General features: G+C 45.1%; 8 protein-coding genes across 8 annotated transcripts; 2 read left to right on the top strand and 6 right to left on the bottom strand.

Annotated features, from left to right (window-relative positions):
• Positions 1 to 168: 168 nt before the first annotated feature.
• On the bottom strand, positions 169 to 2853 carry AOL_s00043g133 (uncharacterized protein; the record flags this gene model as incomplete). Its single annotated transcript, XM_011120620.1, has 3 exons — positions 169 to 909; positions 965 to 2271; positions 2346 to 2853. The coding sequence occupies 3 exons, from the start codon at positions 2851 to 2853 to the stop codon at positions 169 to 171; spliced, it is 2556 nt and encodes an 851-aa protein (XP_011118922.1).
• Positions 2854 to 3413: 560 nt separating this feature from the next.
• Positions 3414 to 5732, bottom strand: AOL_s00043g132 (uncharacterized protein; the record flags this gene model as incomplete). Its single annotated transcript, XM_011120619.1, has 3 exons — positions 3414 to 5073; positions 5129 to 5628; positions 5697 to 5732. 3 exons carry the CDS (start codon positions 5730 to 5732, stop codon positions 3414 to 3416), a joined length of 2196 nt encoding a protein of 731 aa, XP_011118921.1.
• Positions 5733 to 6901: 1169 nt separating this feature from the next.
• AOL_s00043g131 (uncharacterized protein) lies at positions 6902 to 7910 on the top strand (the record flags this gene model as incomplete). Its single annotated transcript, XM_011120618.1, has 3 exons — positions 6902 to 7077; positions 7160 to 7436; positions 7515 to 7910. The coding sequence occupies 3 exons, from the start codon at positions 6902 to 6904 to the stop codon at positions 7908 to 7910; spliced, it is 849 nt and encodes a 282-aa protein (XP_011118920.1).
• Positions 7911 to 8070: 160 nt separating this feature from the next.
• Positions 8071 to 8663, bottom strand: AOL_s00043g130 (uncharacterized protein; the record flags this gene model as incomplete). The annotated part of the gene is made up of 2 exons (XM_011120617.1): positions 8071 to 8501; positions 8579 to 8663. 2 exons carry the CDS (start codon positions 8661 to 8663, stop codon positions 8071 to 8073), a joined length of 516 nt encoding a protein of 171 aa, XP_011118919.1.
• Positions 8664 to 9632: 969 nt separating this feature from the next.
• AOL_s00043g129 (uncharacterized protein) lies at positions 9633 to 10372 on the bottom strand (the record flags this gene model as incomplete). Its single annotated transcript, XM_011120616.1, has 3 exons — positions 9633 to 9791; positions 9858 to 9977; positions 10064 to 10372. 3 exons carry the CDS (start codon positions 10370 to 10372, stop codon positions 9633 to 9635), a joined length of 588 nt encoding a protein of 195 aa, XP_011118918.1.
• A 2765-nt stretch (positions 10373 to 13137) lies between these two features.
• Positions 13138 to 14991, top strand: AOL_s00043g128 (uncharacterized protein; the record flags this gene model as incomplete). The annotated part of the gene is made up of 1 exon (XM_011120615.1): positions 13138 to 14991. One exon carries the CDS (start codon positions 13138 to 13140, stop codon positions 14989 to 14991), a length of 1854 nt encoding a protein of 617 aa, XP_011118917.1.
• A 677-nt stretch (positions 14992 to 15668) lies between these two features.
• Positions 15669 to 18047, bottom strand: AOL_s00043g127 (uncharacterized protein; the record flags this gene model as incomplete). The annotated part of the gene is made up of 2 exons (XM_011120614.1): positions 15669 to 17129; positions 17187 to 18047. The coding sequence occupies 2 exons, from the start codon at positions 18045 to 18047 to the stop codon at positions 15669 to 15671; spliced, it is 2322 nt and encodes a 773-aa protein (XP_011118916.1).
• A 553-nt stretch (positions 18048 to 18600) lies between these two features.
• Positions 18601 to 19849, bottom strand: AOL_s00043g126 (uncharacterized protein; the record flags this gene model as incomplete). Its single annotated transcript, XM_011120613.1, has 3 exons — positions 18601 to 18903; positions 18970 to 19468; positions 19587 to 19849. 3 exons carry the CDS (start codon positions 19847 to 19849, stop codon positions 18601 to 18603), a joined length of 1065 nt encoding a protein of 354 aa, XP_011118915.1.
• Between the last annotated feature and the right edge of the window lie 1535 nt (positions 19850 to 21384).

Raw genomic sequence — 21384 nt, 5'->3', positions numbered from 1 at the left:
GATCGTTTTGAACAATTATATCGTAATGCTTCTATATGGATCGAGACCCGGCCCGCATTTAGATCCACAGATATATGGGAATGCAGAACCAGTGCACCCATAACAAGCAAACCAGGGTAATGAGATGATAGACTAGTATTGATACATCATACCTTAGTGAATTAGGTCTCAGAATTTCTTCACCCCTCCTACAGTCCAGCCTTCATATCTTCTTATCATCTCCATCGTTATAACACTCTTTACCCCTCTAAGAGCCTCTTCAAAGTGTCTCCACTTGACACTATCGATCCCCAAATCTTCTCTCATGGCTGCTAAAACTGCTTCGTCACAGATCTTAACTAAATCGGCGCCAGAATATCCATCCGTCTTCCCAGCTAGGACTTGAATATCGACGTCCTCACCAAGTTTCATCTTCCGGAACTTGATACTTAGGATCTCTGTTCTCGATTCTAAGTCTGGCGGGCCAACATAAAGGATATAATCCAACCGACCCGGTCTTAAAAGCGCCGGGTCAATGACCTCTGGCTTGTTCGTCGCGGCTAGGATCATAACATTTCCTAGTTCCTCGATACCGTCCATCTCATTCAATAACGCCGTTAGCACACCTGTACTGTTCCCCCCACCCCCATTGTTCCCTTCCCCTTCTCGGTTAAGACCCAGTGCATCGACTTCATCAAAAAATACGATAGATGGACTTGCAGCTCTAGCTTTCCGGAAAAGTTCACGAACACCGCGTTCAGATTCTCCGACATACTTATTTAGCAATTCGGGACCCTTGACGGCTATAAAGTTTAGCCCGGCTTCAGTTGCGAGGGCTTTAGCCGTCAAGGTTTTGGAGCAACCAGGGGGCCCGTAAAGTAACAATCCTTTGCGTGGTTGTCCGCCCAATCTTTGGAAAACCTCTGGATGCTATTTCGAGATTCGTTAGCATATTTTCCCGATAAGTAAGAAGTTATACACTTACTCGTAGTGGCCACTCAACCGCCTCTTTTAATTTCTGCTTGACATCTTTCTGGCCGCCAATATCCGTCCATTTTGTTTCCGGCAACTCAAGCACAATATCTTTTATTGCGGAAGGCTTGGTTTCTTTCAATGCCGTCTCGAAGTCTTCAGCTGATATCGACAAGGAGCTTTCACTAACTTCGACATCATCTAGAAAGAACCCCGGGAATAAGGATGTTCCTTGCTCTTTCTGTTTAAGAGAGCGATGCACACTCCTTGTTGCTGCTTTTTTCACTACCGTCTCGAGGTCAGCCCCGACAAATCCATGAGCTCTGTTCGCCCAGCTAGTGATATGCCCTGCATCAACCGACTTATCGAACTCTGTCTCTACATCTTTTAATAGTAACTTCAAAATCTCTAGCCGTGATTTGGCATCTGGTATCGGAATTTCAATCTCAAGATCGAATCTCCCTGGTCTCCTTAATGCCGGGTCAATTCCGTTAGGCCGATTTGTTGCCGCTATGACTATAACCCTGCTACTATCTTTTTTCCCGTCGTCCTCACCAACGGCGGCCAGTGCATCCATCTCTGTAAGAAGAGTCGTTACTAGCCTCGAATCGCTAGTGGTATCCGTACCCCCCCGTTTTGGCGCAAATGCGTCAATTTCATCAATGAAAATGATACTTCGATTCTTCCCGTCCACGGATTTCTTCGCCTCTGCAAAGACTTTACGAATGCTAGCTTCGCTCTCGCCAAGGAATTTTCCAATGAGGGAAGAATCTATAATGAAGTTATTCGCCCCAGCTTCGGTAGCTATACTTCTGAGAAGCATTGTTTTCCCCGTACCAGGCGGTCCATAGAGTAAAATCCCCAGCGGAGGTGTAAGATTGCTGCGAGTGAACCGCTTGAAATGAAGAAGCGAGGACGCGATATGGGTTCGCAAAATCTCTAACTGACGCTCAAGGCCACCTATTGAAGATGACTTAGTGACAGGGAATGATTTTACTTCTCGAGGAACTTCCTGTGGCTTTTCTTTAGATATACCCGATTTCCGTGGCGTTGTCGGTACTACGGCTTTAGGTCGAGGCGTAGATGGCGCAGGTCCATCCTGCAATCCCTTGAATGCTACAGTCGACAACTTATCAAATTCATAGACTCGGGTTTCCTTGATACTCAGTCCGCCCAGTCGACCTTCAAGAGCGTTTACTGGGCTCCCATAGCCGCCGAAAGGCCTTTCGCTCGGAGACACAGATTTAACTCTTAGGGATACTGATGTTCCCTTATAATCGCAAGAAAATATCGTGCCCTCACTAATATATCTCACATCGACTATGAAAAGTGGAAATAATTAGTAAACCTCTTCTTTGCTTCCAAGCAATAATGTTCTGGAGAAATCAACATACTAAGATAGTGCTCTAAATAGTATTTCCACCCTTCGCTATCACCCACCGGGATCTGCTGTAGAAAATCTTCTATCTCCACAGTTGCAACATTGCCTATCAACCCCAAATACTTCTTCACCTCCACTTTCGATTTAGACTTTTCAGAAAAATCTAAATTTACTTGCGCTTCTCGCGCTAGATCCCTAAGATCATCGCCTACGGAAGTCGGTATTTGGATGCATTTGGGATCGCCACCTTGGCTCCCAGACCAAGCTACCGCGATGACTGAGCTTGTAGAGTCATCAACCTTGAGTTCAACTAGATTGTTATGCTGTGGACTGGTGACGGAAAGCGATAGAAGGTTGTATATTGATGGATGAAGTGTAACCCGGCGCACAGTTTTTCCGGAAACAGCTTGTGATATTGGGGGTCGGATTGTGAGAAGCTGCGATATGTGAGTCGGTGAAGAACCCTTCGAAGGCGAGTTTAGGTTGGCTGTATTCCGGGAGGGTGTCTTTGGACCCGACATTGTGATGGTATGGTTTTTACAGAGCGCTCAAGATCAAGTTCATAGGATACATGCATAAATTTTAAGTTTAAAGGCGGTGCCAACACATATGTCAATTAGTTAGAGGAGAAAAAAAAAACCAAGTTTGTCACTGCACACAGAATATACTAGGCTATCGAGCTACTAGGGAGTCGGGACGACCTGCTTATGAGATCTAGCCTCTGTTTTGACTGCTAGAAATCCCCACAGGACGGCGGATTGATTTTATTACCATTAGATTCTTGATTCAGTTGTGACTAAAGAAATACATGTCATCGCTGTAGAAGAAAGATGGTAAGGAACACCTCAACATAGTTATTAGATCATACAGGCTGAAGCTTCTGCCTCTTGGCCGCACGAGGAGGTTGTTGTCGGGGTACAATCCCATCGGCTTTCCTCTTCTTCCCAATCACCATTGCGGGCGGGCTACTTTTACTCTCCTTCGTTACAAGCCTTATGATCTTAAGCCTTGTGATCTTCCTTAGCCTACCTAACCGAGAGTTTCTGCGTAAAACCCAACCACCACGCCAAGTACAAGTTTGCTAAATATTGTGGATGGCTTGAGGTCCTTGGGAGTTGTAATCTGCGCGTGTGACAAAACCTTTATTGGCTCCTTGATCTGTGACAAAGTATATCTTAGCGCCCAGTTGTGCGCCAAGGAACATACACTCATCGAATCCATGATCTTTCCACTCGGGGAAATATTCCGGAATCTTTGCGATTTTGATCGAGGTGGGGCCTTGATTAGGCTGAGGAATGGATAAGTGGTGTTGGCCGGCCGCGGCGAGCGCTGCGTTATTGGCTGCGGCCTGTAGCAGGAGGGCATTCGGTTGCTGTGAGTTGAATGCGGACGGCTGGGGCGTATTAGTGCCAGTTCCAGACGGCGTGGGAATGTTGGAAGGAAGCTCAGATGTGAAGATGGTCCCAGAAGAGGGTGAAACTTGGTATTTCGTGACTATGGTGTTGAGCAGGGCATCTTTGAAGCCTTTAACACGACATCCGCCACCTGCGATGATGACAGAATTCCAGCATTCAGAACGCAGGTTGTAGTTGTCGGCGCTGCTAACTACGCGATGTGCAGCGTCGGCAATAGCTTCTAAAATACCGCCTTCCGCTGCCTTGAATCGTTCAGTTCCGACCTCGATTTCCTTTCTCCTCTCTCCAGACTGGGCTGCCTCTTGTCTCTTTTTCTCCTCTCTTCGCAGAGCCTTTTCCTGGGCTCGCTTAGCATCATCATCGTCTTTTGTGCCTGAGAACATAGATTCCATGAGCGACGGCCCTCCTTTGCTTGGGTCTGCGTCGGGTGCGACTTTTGAGCTCTCCGTATCTAATTTTGTGGCCTCGGGTTGCTTCTCTTCAGAAGAAGCTGGCAGAGGACCATCAATTCCACTCGTGACAGAGGATTCTTCAACGGGCTTTGGCTCTTCCGTTGTAGGAGGAGCGACATCAACATCCATTCGTTCACCATCAAGTATCTCGGTTGGATGATCAGTTTTACCGTCTTCCATAACTGAATCATGGACCTTCTCGACATATAAGAACGAATTCTTTTCTCTTTTATAGTTAGGGAGCCTTTTTTCACCAGCAGCAAGTCCTGCTCTCTTGTCTGCCTTTTCTTTCTCTTTCTTAGCGAGATACTCTTGTGTTTTACCACTAGCAACGATTGCAGCGATGTTTGTAACACCCTCTTCCTCCTCTTCATCCCCTTCCTCGTCCAACGCCTTAGGTTGTGCGATGCCACCCATCCCGATTGTAGTAGGTTCAACTGGCCGCAAAACTTCATCCTTATCTATATCTTCTTCTCCAGGAATAGGAACTCCGTGTGGGAGTATTTCGCAGATATTGCTTCGCTTCAACTGATCGATTTCTTCTTCTGTCAGGTCTGGTAGTAGCTTGTGGAGATGTTTGTTCATTGAGTTCCCCCCAAACGGAATCGTTGTTCGGTTGACTTCCTGAATGTTCCAATCTATTAGGGCTGTGATGTCGGTTTTATCATATCCGACATCAATGACGAGTGAATGCTGGACATTGTAAGCGGCATTAATTGCAGCTGCAGCGTCCATCATCCCGAAACCCGGTGTCTTCAGCTTTTCAAAGATGAACTGGCAGATTCTTTCTTTATCTGTACAAGTCCAACAGGGCTGCGAGATCATGAGGATGGGTGTATGGAAGGTCGGGTTGAGCGTCTCGTGAATATGTAACCTATATTCCAAAGATCAGACCGAGTCAATACGCTATAGAATGGTGCGCAACTTACAACAAAGCAAAGAAAGCCTCCCAATTAGCAATACGGCCCTGTTCTAGGCACCATACCGCTCCTTCCTCGTCGTCATCATCTTCGTAGAACAGTTTCGAGTTTGTGCCTTCCTCCTTTGTTCCATTCATCTCCTCGTCGTCATCTCCTCCTTCATCTTCGTTCTCCTCGCGATCATCCGCAGCATCGGCCATAGTAGTGTCGCCTTTACCATCAGTAGGCTTTGCGGCCTCACCGGCAGCCGCCTGGGTTGTCGTGCTCGGTTTCGATGCGGAATCAACTTTTCGCTTCTTGACTGGCTTTCCATTTGGTCCTGCTGTCATGACCTCGCCATTGCGAAGCAGCATCTCTTCTCCTTCCTTAAGCTCATGGACTTTGTTTGGTAAATATTGCCCCTCCTCCAACCCGGGGAACATCCGCGTCGGGAATCGCAATTTTGCAGGCGTAAACGACTCGGGTAGACCCAATTGAGCCAATGTAAACTTTGACCCAGGCGCGATCAACTATAGAGGGAGATAAAATTAACTATATCCTTTGTTGGAGCTAGAGGGGAAGCTTGTAGGTCACATACGAGAATATGGTCATCACGAAATCCAGGTCCCACCATCGTTGTGGCAATCTAGCGACCAAGGCCGCTGTGAATCCGTAGGAGGGATTGTGGCGAAGCTGTGCGCGGGACAGTGGTGGCGGGTAATCAGGGTTTCCGTCGTTGACACTGAAGCTTGAACTCGAACGCGTCTGTGTGGTTGAGGATGCTTGCGATCAATCGCAAAGGCGGTTTTGCCTGGGCTGGGAAGCGGCGACAAACATTTCTAATACCACAACACAGCAACACGACAACACGACAACACATTGGCCTTGGTTTAAAATACAACCTCCACTTAGCCTGCGAATGTTAACAGCGTACTTCTACAGCTTAACGTACTAGAATTAACGATACTGGGGATATATCCGGATATGATCCGAGAGATGATTATATAACGACTACACATAACTACCATTCTTCCGACGCAAAATTTACACCCTCTAGTTTTGACTTCCCGTCCATATCTCATATCTCATATCTCGTAGTAAAGAGCATTGAATGCAATTGAGTATGCATATATGCATATATGCAATGCATCCCAAATGCAACCCCAACACAGAATGAACTGATACCGACTTAATTAATATGCAGGTCGGTACTTGCCGTCTATATATCTAACCTATCGAACTAGCTGGCGACCTGGTTTCATAGACGGCAAAGAGCGAATACATGTGCAGTATCACAAAAATCGACTTTCCCGCATCATCTTCCGATGCAATGTACCTGAAATTTGGCCTATTGGAACTCCTCCTAGGCGAGACATAATGGATAACAGCGTGCCGAAGACCGGTGGCTTTATGGCTTGCGGCTGAACCCTGAAGCGAACTGTCCATGATTACACAAAACTGGAGCACCTGTGCTATCCCTTGGTTTTCAGTAGTCTACTATTATCGGCCCACATGAATCGAAGGCTTTTATATCTTTTATCAATTACATAAGTAGTAAGTCGAAGGCTGCCGTAAGGTTGTTGGAGTGGAGCAATCGGGATCGAATCCTTCAGCCTTCCTGCAAGCGTATCGTGATAACGGATTGTAAATTTATAAAATAACCCCCCTTTCCTGTCTCCAAGTGTGGGGGATTGATTGTTAGCTACATACTTGGCTATTCAAGCTTTCTTAGCTCTCTCCTTGGGGGCTCCCTTCTCAGATTGCCTTATTATACTTTTAGCCTAGTTCATTAGCCCACCCAATATGTTTGGAAGGCTAACAGTTCTTACTATTGCTGCGCTCTACTTATCGTTCACGGAAGCAGTCTCAATCTGCAATGCGGATAGCTGCCTTCGTCAGATTAAAGGTACCGCGCCAGCTTGGCCGTATTGTAGCCGTTACTTGACTACGACTCGCCCAGTGATTACACCAGTGCCAGCGTTAGTTCTCCACCTTCTTCGTTTAATATGCATAGTAGGTATACGCGTTTTGCAAATCAGCTTTCTAAATCGGGTATCATAGGACAATAACCGTTACTGCCACTCGGACTGTATTCGCCGTTTTCTCACCAAGTGGTAAACCTGTCGAGTATATCACACGCAAGGGAGCACCCTATATCGCCCCAAATAAGAAAAAGCGAGAAGTTCCAGAAATCGAAGCTAGGGGCCCTAGTCCCATGACCGGCGTTCCACTTGCTCCTCGTCAAGCGTTACCAACTTGGGCGTCGTCTTGCACTGGCGACCCAGGTCGTCTATCGAGTGCATGTACCTGCTTGCTTGGGTACACGGCCGAAAGATCCGTATGCTACTTTATCGATATATATACCTATCGTATACAAACCTCACGCATCTCATTATTATTGCTAACCTCGAGATAGACCAGCACCCGAACTGTAACTCAGAAAACGGCAACGGCAACAGTCAGTGTCTGTCAGGCTACTGACCCATACTTTTTACGCCCTGACTATCGTGGGGATTGGGTCGATCGCTTTGCTGTCCTTCAGCACTTTGGATTCCCCACCACTGACATCCAAGAATGCTGTAATATTTGTTTCCATACGTGGAATTGTATAGGATATTACGTTCGCAGGGAGGATGATGAGATAAGTCCCGGGCAGTGTGGGATCATCCGCGTGGAAAGTAGTAGTAACCCGGAACCGAATGATAGGCAATGCTCAAACGGGTTGATGGAGGTATACGACCCGTATAATGGAGACTTCCCGGGTCCGTGGGAGCTGGGATTATGTGCTTATTTAGTTTATTCAGACGAGTGATCGATGAGGGTATATATTTCTTTGAATTCAGCACCATAAACGATCGAGGTTTTCTCCTTAGGATATCGATATACAAAAGAAGGAATAGAGCTTAATTTAAATACTCGACACATAGTTAGGTTCTTTATCATTGAAAATTAATCTTATGAATTGCGAACTCTCAAGCTGTCTTTCCCTTGACCATGCCCTTCGAACTTCCCTTCGCCGTTCCGAGAACATACCACAAATGCAGCACGCACATGGTATCCCAAACCACAAATAAGGCGATAGGCGGGCTCGCCCTTTCAGGGAACAAAGTCCAAGCCATAATACCGACCCCAACAACCCCAACTGCCTTAGACAAAGCCGTCATATATATATACTCCCATTGCCTGTGAATCAACATGACGGCATACAGAACCGCAGAATGGGCGCAGAGAATGGCAATGACCGTTGTAAGTTGCATTGTGAATGGGTCTAAAACAGGCTCTTCGACTCCAAATTCATTGATTTGTGTCTGAATAGCGAAATTCGGAAGGCGAAAGATCTTGACAAAGTATGGATAAAGAGGATCTGAGAGAGCACCGAGGGGGTCGAACAGCATTTTATAGGCTATATATCAAGTTCATAAAATTTAGGAAGTGTCGGTATAAGAAGATATAACTGTCAGTGACAAAATTCTATCTTACCATTAAGCCCCAATAGAACCATGTTTACCACACAGTTGACAATCGCCGACGTTGGAACTGGGGGCGAACTCGAAGCCGACGACATTTTTGCAAGGGCGGTTGTATATAATTTGTGTTGTATACTGTAGGAATTTGGGGATTATACTATAACTTGAGTACTTAAGTATAGCTAGACGACTACTGCACAGGTCTATTGTTTATCGATAGCGAGCTCAAAGGATATGTGGAAGGTTGAAGTTTTGCAAATTTGTGGATCAAAGCATAGGTCGTAGGTCGTACGCAGTCTGCGAAACCATAACTCCGGAGGTCCCAATTGCAAAGGCGAGCTCCCCCCATCTAACTTTTTTAAAAATCCGGGGTACCAGTTAACATTCAAAATCTGGGGCCATGGAAGTCTTGGGGCTGAAGCCTGGCCTGGCCGGATCTCGTAAAAGATAACCTGTAAGAGTGAAAGTTTCCGGCGCTCACTTGGCTGACCTATTGAGAAGGTGTGGAGGATGTTGGCATCCTGAGCCTTGCAACATGTGAGCAACGTGCGACATCCTTAACCCTGCAACATGTGAGCCGCGGTAAGTTGTTTCCGACAGGGTCTCGACGTTTCTGGATCGGGCACCGGACTCGTAAATTCATATCCGATCCAGCAGTGACAGCAAAAAAATGACACACTAACAACACGGCATGGCGACGAGTTGAGAAAGTTGTATGTTATTATTTATAGTATATTCTAAAGCTTTTAATCGAAACAATATATGAAACAGCAATGGGGGGTGGCTTTAAATGTTTGATCATGGGCTTACACTCAATATATATTGTCAAATCTCTCCACAGATACTAGATATTGATACATACAAGCCCCGAGGAACAGCATATACCCCAAATTGTTTGTGACTACCTAGGACTAGGTACGGTAATACATATTAACAAGCAAATTTCAGGTTTGCCCTGAGAAAAAGGTACAAATCAAACACGCAGGTGCTCCCATAGTTACAGGTGATTATGTCTCCAGACGATATCTAATTACATTCTGCCTTAGATACCTTAAGATCTTGAGAAATTAGGCGCAGGTATTAGCACCACCGGATGCTGATGATCCGAGGGAAACGATAGCCTCCTTTATGGCTTTGCAAACAGCGTCGGCTTGTGTGACGACGCTGGTGCGGGAAGACGCATACCCGGACCCTGGCAGCATGAGCTGTAGTTGATTGGAAACACTCTAGTATTTATATTAGTACTAAGTCTTTTTCCCTTTTAATTTTTATAGTGAAGAATCTATACGAACAATTATGCCAGCGATGTGCGCATTCATTGCCGATACCATGACTAACGGTAATGTCGAACTCGCAAAGATAACGTTTTTAGCTTTGATGCTCATCATAAGACTTGCATGGCCTCCCGCCCACTGTTGACAAAGTTTACATATATAATTAGCATAAACTCAGAAAGATAGATTCTGGATGTCGACGTTCAAGGTTTGGAGTTACTAACAAGACTAAAGGAGGTAGTAATGAAAGAAGCATCAGTCGGCATACCCGTAGCGATCGGGCCTCCAGATGCTCCCTTTGAACGGACAATTACCAGGTCGTTTGGGGTAGCCGCCAAGGCACTCATAATCGGTGATCCGTAGGTCGCAAGGAGGACGGAGGTTAGGGGATCAACATAAGTGGTTTTAGTATTGTAATCGGCGTTTGACATCTGGGTCAGTTTAGTAGTCATTGCGGTTTGGTCTGTATTTAGAGCAGCCAACGATGGAGCCGCCAATGCGATTGCGCAGACGAAAATTTTGCTGAAGAACATTTTTGCTGAAAGGTTGATACGTAAATTGGCTTCGGTGTATGTACCAAATTTAAAAGAAGATAGATAAGTAGGTATACAGGTAGTATGATCTAAATTATGATCTGCTGATGCATGGAGAGAAAGATGAGAAATTGATAGGAAAGTTGAAGCCCTCTTTATACCTTTTGACCCTACATTCCAAACCCATCCATCATAAGTCCCTTGGCAAAGGACCCTTTCAATTCTCGTACGTTTTCCTTTCTTGGGCATATATACATCTAACATATTGCCCTAACCCGATCGTGTTCCCTACTGGTTGTTTCGGTAAGCAGATTTAATATATTGAGCCGTAACTATATTCGATCGAAGACTAGCTAAAAGCTAGTCGAGGTGACGACCTCGTGCATATAGCGGGATCATCATACCCCTAGCCTGAGCAGATCTGTGGAGTCAAGCGGTTAGTCCCTCCCAAACCTAACCCTGACTCCAGATCTATAACGAAGTGAATAAATCCCTTTGGATCCATGGATATATAGCTTCCCATGGGCCCATATAGCAGTTGGTCTCCAGTACCAGTACCGCATGTGAATTTAAAAATGTGCCATTCTTCGAGCCAAGAGCGCTACCTAAGTCTTATATGCATGCACGTTGATGCATGATATATATTTTGTGGTTGGCTGAATCTGGTCTGGGCTTGAGGTTAACTCGATCTGCAAGATATTAATACTAGGAGCGTTGGATGCACTTCCCGGTTCACGGCCCACGGCTTCAATGCATATCGAGCATACTTCAAATTTCTCACATTGATATTAACATTCATTCAAAATGAGATTTTTGCCTAAAAAATGCCGATTAAAATAGTCAATCTGGTTTAGATCCGTGATCGAGATATTAAATCGAACTAGAAATGCTATGGAAGCAATATAGCAGAAAAAAGCCACCTTGTATTGACATGAAACTAGGACCCCGCCAGACCATCAAGTGGGTACTCAAGTAAGCTTACCCTTGACTAGTCCCAGCTTCCGGTAAGCGGTAAGTATGGGATTCCCCACACACATATAATATTCTACTATCCAGTATACCACACGCGCCGAAGCCAGTGGGCCCACCCGAACTCTAAATATCCCAAAGATCTAGATTGTGGGGTCGTGACAAAACTGCCCAGTTGCACATACTATGTACGTAAATGCATATGCATGTATATTATATTTTAGTATTATAGATCAAGCTTCGATATTGATGCTATATCGTGAAAGTGTTCTGCGCTGTATAAATACCTCCTATACATACCTATAAGAACAGTATAATAATGATTCGAAAGAAATCGCATAATTAAGTTGACAGTTAGCCAAAATGGATTCCGGTTAGCCGGCTCAATCGATCGGCATCAATGCGCAACGCCGCTGCCGTTAGCTACGTTAGAGCTCTGCCGTGTTCGGTGGCATTGGCCGCTATGAGGGCTGAAGGGAGGGGAAGAGGTGCACTGCATAAACCCTCGAATTCTAAATCCACTACTCGCTCGTGGCGTTGGGAAACCTTAAATTTTCGACAAATCTCCATATAAATATGGTAATACTTCGGGCCGTGGAGACTTAGCGATATACTCAGATCTGTAAAAGGCATCCCTAAGCACCCACAAACACACACGGTCCATTGCAATCTTTGAGGTTCTCGGAGGAATCCCTTGAATCGGATAGGATGTCCGGGTCTCTAAACGACCCATATGACCGCATAGTTGCGCAACTTACCTAGTGTGCTTTTGTAAACGCTATATAGTCAGTATTGAGCTCGCTAAATGTCCCAATGAGACCTAAAAACTTTGTTGAAGCCGAGAATTAAGTTTTGGGCATATATGCAGACACTGGCGCGGCGGCGTCTGGGCATGAATATCGGACATACATACAGGAAACTCCAAGCTCACTGTACAAAATCCGGACTAGTTACCCATGATATTTAGTTGATCTTTAGCGAATATGCATATATGGCGCTCCTCAGGGATTATTAAATCGCCTTTCAGGCTTCCCTCGCTAGTAGCCGGGTCGGGTTTTTCAACTGTTGATCAACGTTATCTTCGGATATGGCCGATCCATGAATCCGATGCCTATGAAAATGAGTATCAACTTTGACAGATGTGAATTCAATGTCTCTATACAAAGCTTCACCTGCAACTGTTGCATCCAGTAGTATGCCACAAATCGCCTTGTATTTAATATTTAGGTTTAGTCATTATGTTGCTTAGCTATTCCCCCATCTAATGCATAATATAAATACATCATTTGGGTATCTACTTGTATACAGCTCAGCTCAGCCTGGCCGGTATTCAGTACGTGGAGAAGCAATACAAACAATGGGCACTCAATTTCACACATTAATGGTGCTCGATATATATATACATGTATATACCAATCTTGTGTGTTCTAAACATCAAATACAAATTCAAATTGCCATCGATATAATATCCATGACTCGACTGCATGGCGCTGGTCGACCTAGGATGTTAGCATTGTGGTAATTTGGTAAAAACAACGCAAATGGTTGTCGTTAATTCGGTAATTTAGAATGCTACGATGTAAACTGAAATATAGCTCGAAAAGGATCATATCCTGCTCTTGACTTCTCATATTAATAGCACACTTTTGAAAACAAAATTCCACCACAAGGGAGTCCGCGTGTGGGCATGTTAGCCTTCTCTAAACGTGAATTAAAGATCTTCACATTCAGCTATAGAGGTAGGGGAGCAGTAATAATATTATATCTACAGTCTCTCGATCATTTTGGTAGCCAAAATGACGTCTCGGTCGTCACCAATATATCTCATCTTCGTCTTTTTTGCTATAGCGACAGAATTTGGTCACGGATATACTATCTTCTTCCGAGAACATAATCTAGAAGCCGATAATTTCCAAACTCATGACGTCGTCGACGGCCATCCGGACGTTTGTTACGATGTCACCTCCAAACACCCAATACCCGATATTGAGGGTGTAGGTTTGATAAACGGAGCTAAAGCAGGGGTCTTCGTTCAAGAAACTGTCAACCTCCCTGGGTACGAGGCACAAGCCCCCGAAAATCTGCAAGCGATAGCTTTGTACCAGGGAGCCGAGAATTTTGATTGCATTGGGCACCCGGATGCCATCATCCGTTTTCATGACTCGCAAGATCCACGGCAAACTTCTGTGCAGTATGTAAATCTAGGGAAGACAAATCCCCCACTTGCGGGTCGGTATAGGTTCTGGAAACCTATTATTCCAGCTGACCAGGATTGGGTACCAACCGTAGTACCAGACTATGGCACTGGATACGTGCTTATACGCACTGGATCAAGATATCGGAGACCTGCATATACCGATGATAACAATAATATGTTGGTTTCGTGGAGAGACTTCGACAGTTACTTGGAGGCATGGATGTATCTAGAATCAGCCGCTGCACTGAGGGAAGGAGATAATCAACCTCGAAACCAGGGACAGAATCAGAACTTTAATTCTTTAAGAGATATTGCAAACCAGGGTCTCAATCTTGAATCATCTGATCGCCTAGATCTAGATCTAGACCAGTTTCCACAAAGCAACAGCGCACCGTCTAGCTTTGAGTCCGCTGTTCGACAAACAGGCAACAGTCCGCAGATTAAAGAGGAAGACTTAGATGAAATTCAGATTAAGCAAGAAGCGGAAGAGCTTGTTAAGGTCGAAGATGTCAGCCAGCCTCCTTTCAATCAACGTCCGAGCGCAAATATAGCACCCCAACCTAACCAGCAGGAGAACGTTCAGGTCCCAGTCTTCCAATCTGGAAATAACAACTTAAACCCTGACGAACTTGATATACCAGTACTTCAGGCGCAACAACAAAGGAACCCCTACGCCAGGCCGACGACTGCAGAAGTAGGAACTCAGACTGAACCTCAACCGCCAAAAATACGCATCCATCCAGAGGGCACAGTAGATAGTTTTCCAGAACAAAACGAATTCCATGTGCCCGAAGCGCGCAGACCAGCTGGGAAGGTTACCGGACGTAAGCCGGTCGACCAAGTGGTTAGCCTACTACAGCAACGTCCTGGTTTAATCCAAAACACTATAGAAAGCTACCTAGAGAGAGTAGCTACACCTGATACCGAAATCATTGAGACGGCCAAGAAAATGATTTCTAATATCCCATACGCGCCTGGGACAATCGAATACGAAATGGAAGCAGCTCGCATTCTCGCTGAAAAAGAAGAAGCCCAGCTACGTGCGCTGAGGGCTAGAGTCAACCAACCGCTTACTGACCCAACTTTGGATGATGATACCTCTAGAGCTCTTGTGGAGATGGGGAATATGTATCTTTTGTGGGACCAACAAGAAAAAAACATTGAGCGAGTTTTGCTATCTCGTAATCTAGACAATATCGACCCTATGGATCCCAACTTGGCGAGGTCCCTCACTAGGGCGCAAATTAATTCACTGAGTCCGGATGATGCGCTAGGTTTTTATCTAGCAGTAAACCCTAATCGTTTAGCCGAGCTGAGAGCCAAACAAGCGTTACAAGCACAAGAATTACAGATGCAGACACGAGCACAGGCACAGGCACAAGCACAAGCACAAGGCCAACAAGGACAAAGAATGGAGGAGGAAGACGAAGACGATAACCTTTTCGCAGAGTAAAAGTAAACACGATCAATCCGTTTCTAATGGTGAGGGTAAGTTGTCCATTAGTCTAGTTTAGTTGTCCATACATGTATACAGAATGCGGTCAAGATCCACACTCTACTTCGTCAACTGATGTAGATACTCGTAATCCAAGAGACTTCCATAATTTAAATGCACGATAAGATAAACTATTGAAACGCTTATTCATGATTGATAGTGTTATATATGAACCTGGTACGAGACAAATATGAGTTAACCTATCATTTAGTTGATCCGGCCGGTAGAAAGTTGGTTGAATATATCGATATAGGCTCCGTTTCCACAAATTTGCGCGGACGGTTATATACCTACTTAGTATTTATAGAATCTTTAGGGTGCATACATGTAACGGCTTCAATTATGACAACTACATCCGGGAACCAAACTCAATTGCGAAGTATCTTTCAGCAATCAAACGCCCACTGAAGTTTTCCCCCCCTTGTTATATCGGAGATATTATTGTCTCGAGCCAGATTTCGCAATGGCACCCATAAATTACTGACCCAAAGAGCTGAGCGACAACCCAAAATCTATATATGTACATGAGGGGCCAATAGTGACTAATACAACTAGTATATATACAATCTATACAAGATTCCAGAGAAGATGGTGGAGTCTTACTCTTAAACTCGTTGTGTTCCATAGAAGATGGTTCATTTGAACCACGATAAGGGGTTATACCATTTAGTCGGGCTGTTCTTTGACGACTCTATATCTGATTCCCGAGATAGATTCGATCCTTCAAAGCCGAACTTCTTAGCGTCCTTTGGATTCTTCAAATCATTTTCGCTAGAGATTGTCTTCTTAGGGCCGGCTTCTCCCCCCAGAGGCCCTTCTTTTACACTCTGATCATCTGCTTTCGAGGGGCCCTTTCCTAGAACTTCTGCAGGCATTCCTTTAGATTTATTGTTTGCGGATATCTGTTTTAACCGCTTCGAATTGACCAGGGAGACATCTTCAATATCAGGAAGCGCATCTGACTCAAAAGAAACGAGACCGCCTTGGTAATCACGTTCCAATTTTGGCTGACTTTCACTGGTGCGGCCAGCTTCCCCAAGCGCTTGTCCCGCTTTAGTTTTTTCTTTGGGCTTGAAGAGCGTTTTGCTCGTAATCTTCGGTGTCTCCGTACCAGGTACTCCACTTCCTTTTTCAGTGGCGTGCGAATTAGTTTCTGTCCCCACCGGTAAATCATCGATGATTAATTCATCCTCTCTCCACTCCTCGGGAAGCTGTTCTGCTTCCACTTTAGATTCGCTCGATTCGACCAGAGCCCCATGCACATGAACCTGGAACCGCTGTCTTTCGAACTTTTGTCCCCGCTCATGCCGAATACCCTGAGCCTTTCGAAGTGAATCTTGGATGTTTTGTTCCTCTAGTTCAATCCCAGACTTCTCCATGCGAATGGACTTTTGTATTTCAAGGATTTTATCTTCCAGACGTTTGACTTTGTCCCATCGACCCTTGATTCTCGATAAAACGCCTCGTAATTCTTCAACAACAGGGCTTAGATCATCTTCAAGCTCGGTTTGCATTTCAGCTGCGGACTGTTCTAACCTTTCAAATTTCTGTAGCACTTCAGGGACGTCAAGGGATTGCATCCACAGTCGGGCGCGGCGGAGTAATTCTCTCAACTTCGGGGCGTGGATTGGGAGCCTATGGGCGGCGGAGTTCCGAATAATATCCCCGTAACTCGTGCCTTCGATAAACTTAGGTGGGAGCTTGAAACCATCTTTTGAATGCTCTTTACCTAATTTGATGATTAAGTCCACCCACCGCTTGTATTCTTGCGCTTCGGGGCAATCGAATGTCGGCCATGAGGTCACTGAGGGTGCCCTCTTCTTAACGAATTCAAAGCAGGCCTCCTCTAAGAGCGTCGTGGCCTCCGTAAGCAAGGCGTGTGTGGCTTGATTAGGGTATAGTACAGGCTTGAGATCAGGTCGAACACCCTCGGTAACAAGTGTTCGGCTCAGTTTTTGGAGGATTTCAAACGCCCCCGAAATTTTATCTTCAGGCACTTGTAGCTGGTTTAGCTTTTCCACCGTCATCTCTTCTTCTCTAACGCTACTACGAATGACCTTGTTATACTCAGGGAAAATTATCTGGATGGGAGGGGCCTGTAGAGATGAAATTTAGCGGTTAAAGATGCTTGGAGTGTCAGACGGGGATTTTACCTCTTTCTCTTGTTCTTTCGCGGATTCCGTTGCTTTTTTTTCTAGGAAACGTTCGGCAGACATTTCAACGGAATCTTCGACGACAGGTTTCAAGAAAGATTTTGAGACTGGTTTTTCGACTGTATTCTTGGTAGGGTTTACTGTCGCTTTGACAGGCTCTGATTCCGGAGATATCACCAAATTGCGATAGCGTGAAATGTCTTCTGCGTCTGCTCCCGAGGCCTTCTCGGATATGTTCGCATCAGGCAGCACTAGAACTTGATCGGAAGTTTTCGTGTTCGCACTTCCATCCTTCAAGACCTCTTCAGCAGATGATAGAGAGTCAGGCGTAGCCTCATCGACCGATTCCGTTGCGTTTGATAATTCTGTCGTATCCAATCCCTTTTCAGCATCCTGATTCTCTGCCAGATCTCGGGCTTCGAGCATTTTTATTTCGCCTGTTAACCATACTGGAGTTTGTTCGAGTTTGGTTAATAACTCGCCATAGTTATCTAGCATTCTCTTCCTAAATTCCTTGTCCGCCGGCGGTCGTATAAGATAATTGTGTTCGAACAGCCTCCGAGCAATAGCGAAGACCTTCTTCCACTCCCTTCCAGGGAGGATCCTGGATATCTGCTCCTTTCTACTCCATAGATAGTCTCGTCGTTGGTCATCTGTCGTTAAGCTGTCCAATGTCAATTTGGAAGAAGTCATTGCGACAGCATTTTGTACTTTCAGGATCGCGTTTACTCGAGTGTTATTTTCGACACTTTTGGGTAACGAAGGCTTTTGTGTGGCCAGAAGACGCACTTGGTGCGAGGGGTGTATTCCGGTCTTTTGCCATGTGAGCGCTTTGACGCCTATGCGTCGCCTGGGAAGCATTTTGTGCCACTATATGTCGCCGTATCGATGTCGCCCCACCAATCTGCAAGCCAGAGCTATAGCATATTTTACGACCACATAACGAAGCTGATGGGTCAAGATAGCGAAAGAAAGAAACAAAGACAAATAAATGGAAGTCCGAATCCGCCCTGCTCTATTAAAATTGCTGATAGGCAGATCTAGTGATTTAGTAAATCGTCGCGAGGTTGTTTGTTAAGTGGTGGTGATTAAGTAAGTAGTAGTTAAACGTCTTTGTAAAATTAACAGTCTAAGATTTCTGGATGTTGACCAAATAACTTTTTTGGGTACCTGCATGCCAAGACCGACACTTGTGGTCTTATCGATAAACAACGCAACTTAAAGCTTTATACTAAGCTAGGTAGAGTCTGCATGTGCATGCCGGACCCTGCATGCCTGCATACAAACATTAATTGCCAACGAGAATATTGCTTCACAGGGGCCTCTCTTGAGGGGGGTTGAGCCATGAGGGTGGATAATTTCGATTGATCGCACACAATATACAAAATAATAATTAAGATATGCTGTGTGAAGACTACCAGGTAATGCAAACTGGCTGTCCGCTTTGTCCCTCAGCGACAACTTCTTCCAATATCGTTCCGGTCTCAAGGTCTCGTTTAAACATTGCAACCCGATTAGTATCTTGGGTAGCAATACAAATCCAACTTCCATCCGGGCTCAATCTGATATGCCTGGGGTTAATGCCACCAGCGCTGGTTAGCTCTACAAATGTCAGAGTTCCATCGTCTGTATTGATCAGGAAATGTGCAATAGAGTCTGTTCCATCTGGCATGGACCTATCGTAGCGGTTGGAGATATACAAATGTTTGTCATCAGGCTATATCCCATGCCATTAGTACTATATTTCTTAGCAAATTCACTAGGATTCCGAAGAGGGACTTACACTGATGGCAACCTCAGCAGCCTTAAGTCGTTGAACTCTGGTGTCGGCTGGCCCCTTGCCAATTCCCAAAGAGCTGATACGTTGGATCGGTTTAAAGTCGATTCCGCGTGGCCCAGTGTATTCAACTTGGTAAACTCTAACCATGCTAGCAAGTTCCTCAACCAAATACATGAACTTTCCAGTGCGGTCAAAATAGCAATGTCTAGGCCCAGCTCTAGTATCGCATACTAACGGTTCAACCTCCTTGATTCTAGAATCCTCTCCTTTTTCGCCATATGTAATTTCGAAGATTCGAAGATAATCCGAACCGAGATCGGGAATGAGAAGGAACTTTCCGGTTGGGTCGATGCGGGATTCATGGGGGTGGGCGGCATCCTGACGAACTGGATCAATGTCTGGATGACCTGCTTGGCCGTCAGGAAGTGTGAATAGGAGTGTTTGCAATGGAACAATCTCGCCGGTTTCTTTGATATAGTAGGTGTTAACTCCTGAAGCGTCACTATGATAATAGGTAATTAGCTAAGTTGGGGCTGTCTACTCGGACATAAGAACCTATTTTCTCATACTAGCTGGCCGTTATCAGAAAGCCATTCTTTCCCATGTCCATACTAACACACCCTTGGACACATTCTTTACGGTCGACCTTTGTTAGAGCGCCATCTTCTGAGAATCTGTAGGAATCCAGATATCCAATCTCCCCGAGAGGTCCTTCACATCCTGACAGAAGCAACCGGTGTTCTGGGATGATATGTTGCCACGAAGGACCGGGTTTGCTCTCAAGGGTTGAATGGGTCTTGATTAAAGTTCCAGCAGCCTCGTCGAAGACAAAACTGTCGATTGCATCGTCGTAGCCTCCGACAAAGATCTGTTGAGGCGACATCGTTAGTAATGAGATTGACTTGTTTTTTTTTGTATGTAATGGTATGCAATATGTAATATTTCGGCGCGCTATGAACTGTGTCTACAACACGGAGAGGGAACCAGTAGAAAGAGGGGCCTTACAGTCTAAATAAACAGCCTAAATTCACGCAAGTGCGAGCTAGTCTTGGTCCTGCTTAGTGCACGTGCACAGGATCGGATGAGATCTCATCGGTCAAAGACCAACCGTCCCGACATTCATCCGCCTGTGAGCCCGTGATGTGGAAAATGCTCGTATTGCCTGCGTAGCCCAGAAGCTAGAGGAGCCGTATTTTTGAGTGGTGTCTTTCCGAAGAATTCGATTGGAAGAACTTGGGTGGGTTCACGTTCGCTTCGCACAGAGCTTAAGCTTCGGAATATCTCGAAACTCGGGACTTCGGGCCTTAAGTCCGGGTCCTGGTGTAACATAGCCAACACACGAATTCCAACAATCCATTTGCAGAGCTAGACAGGTCAAATCTGTATCTCGACTACCATAGGACTATTAGACTATATCTCTTAGGTTTGTGGTCCCTATCTATGACGGACTCTGATTAAAGTATCTTCGAATCGGATATATTGCTATCATAGAAGACAATCTCATATCAAATTCCAAGTTACCACCTTTCTGGTCGAAGCAATCTCATCCACCGAATGATGTCAATTACATACATATATACCAGAACCCATATTCATCATACAGAAGAACCTCAAGATAATCGATATAGAACATTCCGGCCCACTTATAGGATCGCAAGTTGGAGTTGACTAAAGAATCAAGCAATTCAATAGCATTGACATTTCATATTTCATATTTCACGAGAGGCTCGGGATTAGCGGCGTGATGTCATCAACTACATATACGTACATTACTAGCATTCGGCCATATATCTCAGGGAAATTTATACTTGTTTGGGAATGCATATGTTGAACACGAGACTAAACAATATATTAATACCGGAATTTTCTTTCAAGTCTCTAATGGACAAGATAGTTACTTTGCAGCTTTGCTATGCGTCCAGTTTGATATTATTGCGCCTGTAGCATTAATTTGAAAAAAACTAAAGGGTCCTGGCCAGGTATCACGAATCCATTAATACCAGGCCAAGATAATTAGTACGAACCAGCCAAAAGTATCCAATCGCTAGAGCCCAGGCATTCTCCCGTAAACCAAATGCTGTCCGTAAACTTGCCTGTCCCATGCTAACGCCAAGACTTTGGTATTCACCCTAATCTGGACAAGAACGCCATCCCAATCGGGCACTCCTAAACTCCACACGCAACACATTTTAACTAGTGTATTTTAACGCTCCCTTTCGAATACAAAAGCCTGGTTACGAGATCTCGAGACTGCTTTCGAATACCCGGCCTGGCCTGGTCTAGCTTAGATTTCATTTCCTAAGGCTACTGCGTTGGCCATTGTATGTGATATATGTCTTTGTGTAAATCTCAAAATTAAACCCCGAAAAATTGAGATCATGAAAACCTGAAATATTGTGTCCTCGTGAGCAGAATTTT

Source organism: Orbilia oligospora (assembly GCF_000225545.1).
Source record: "Orbilia oligospora ATCC 24927 unplaced genomic scaffold scaffold00043, whole genome shotgun sequence".
In the NCBI taxonomy this organism is placed as follows: Eukaryota; Fungi; Ascomycota; class Orbiliomycetes; order Orbiliales; family Orbiliaceae; genus Orbilia; species Orbilia oligospora.
This window is presented reverse-complemented; position numbering and strand designations above follow the sequence as displayed.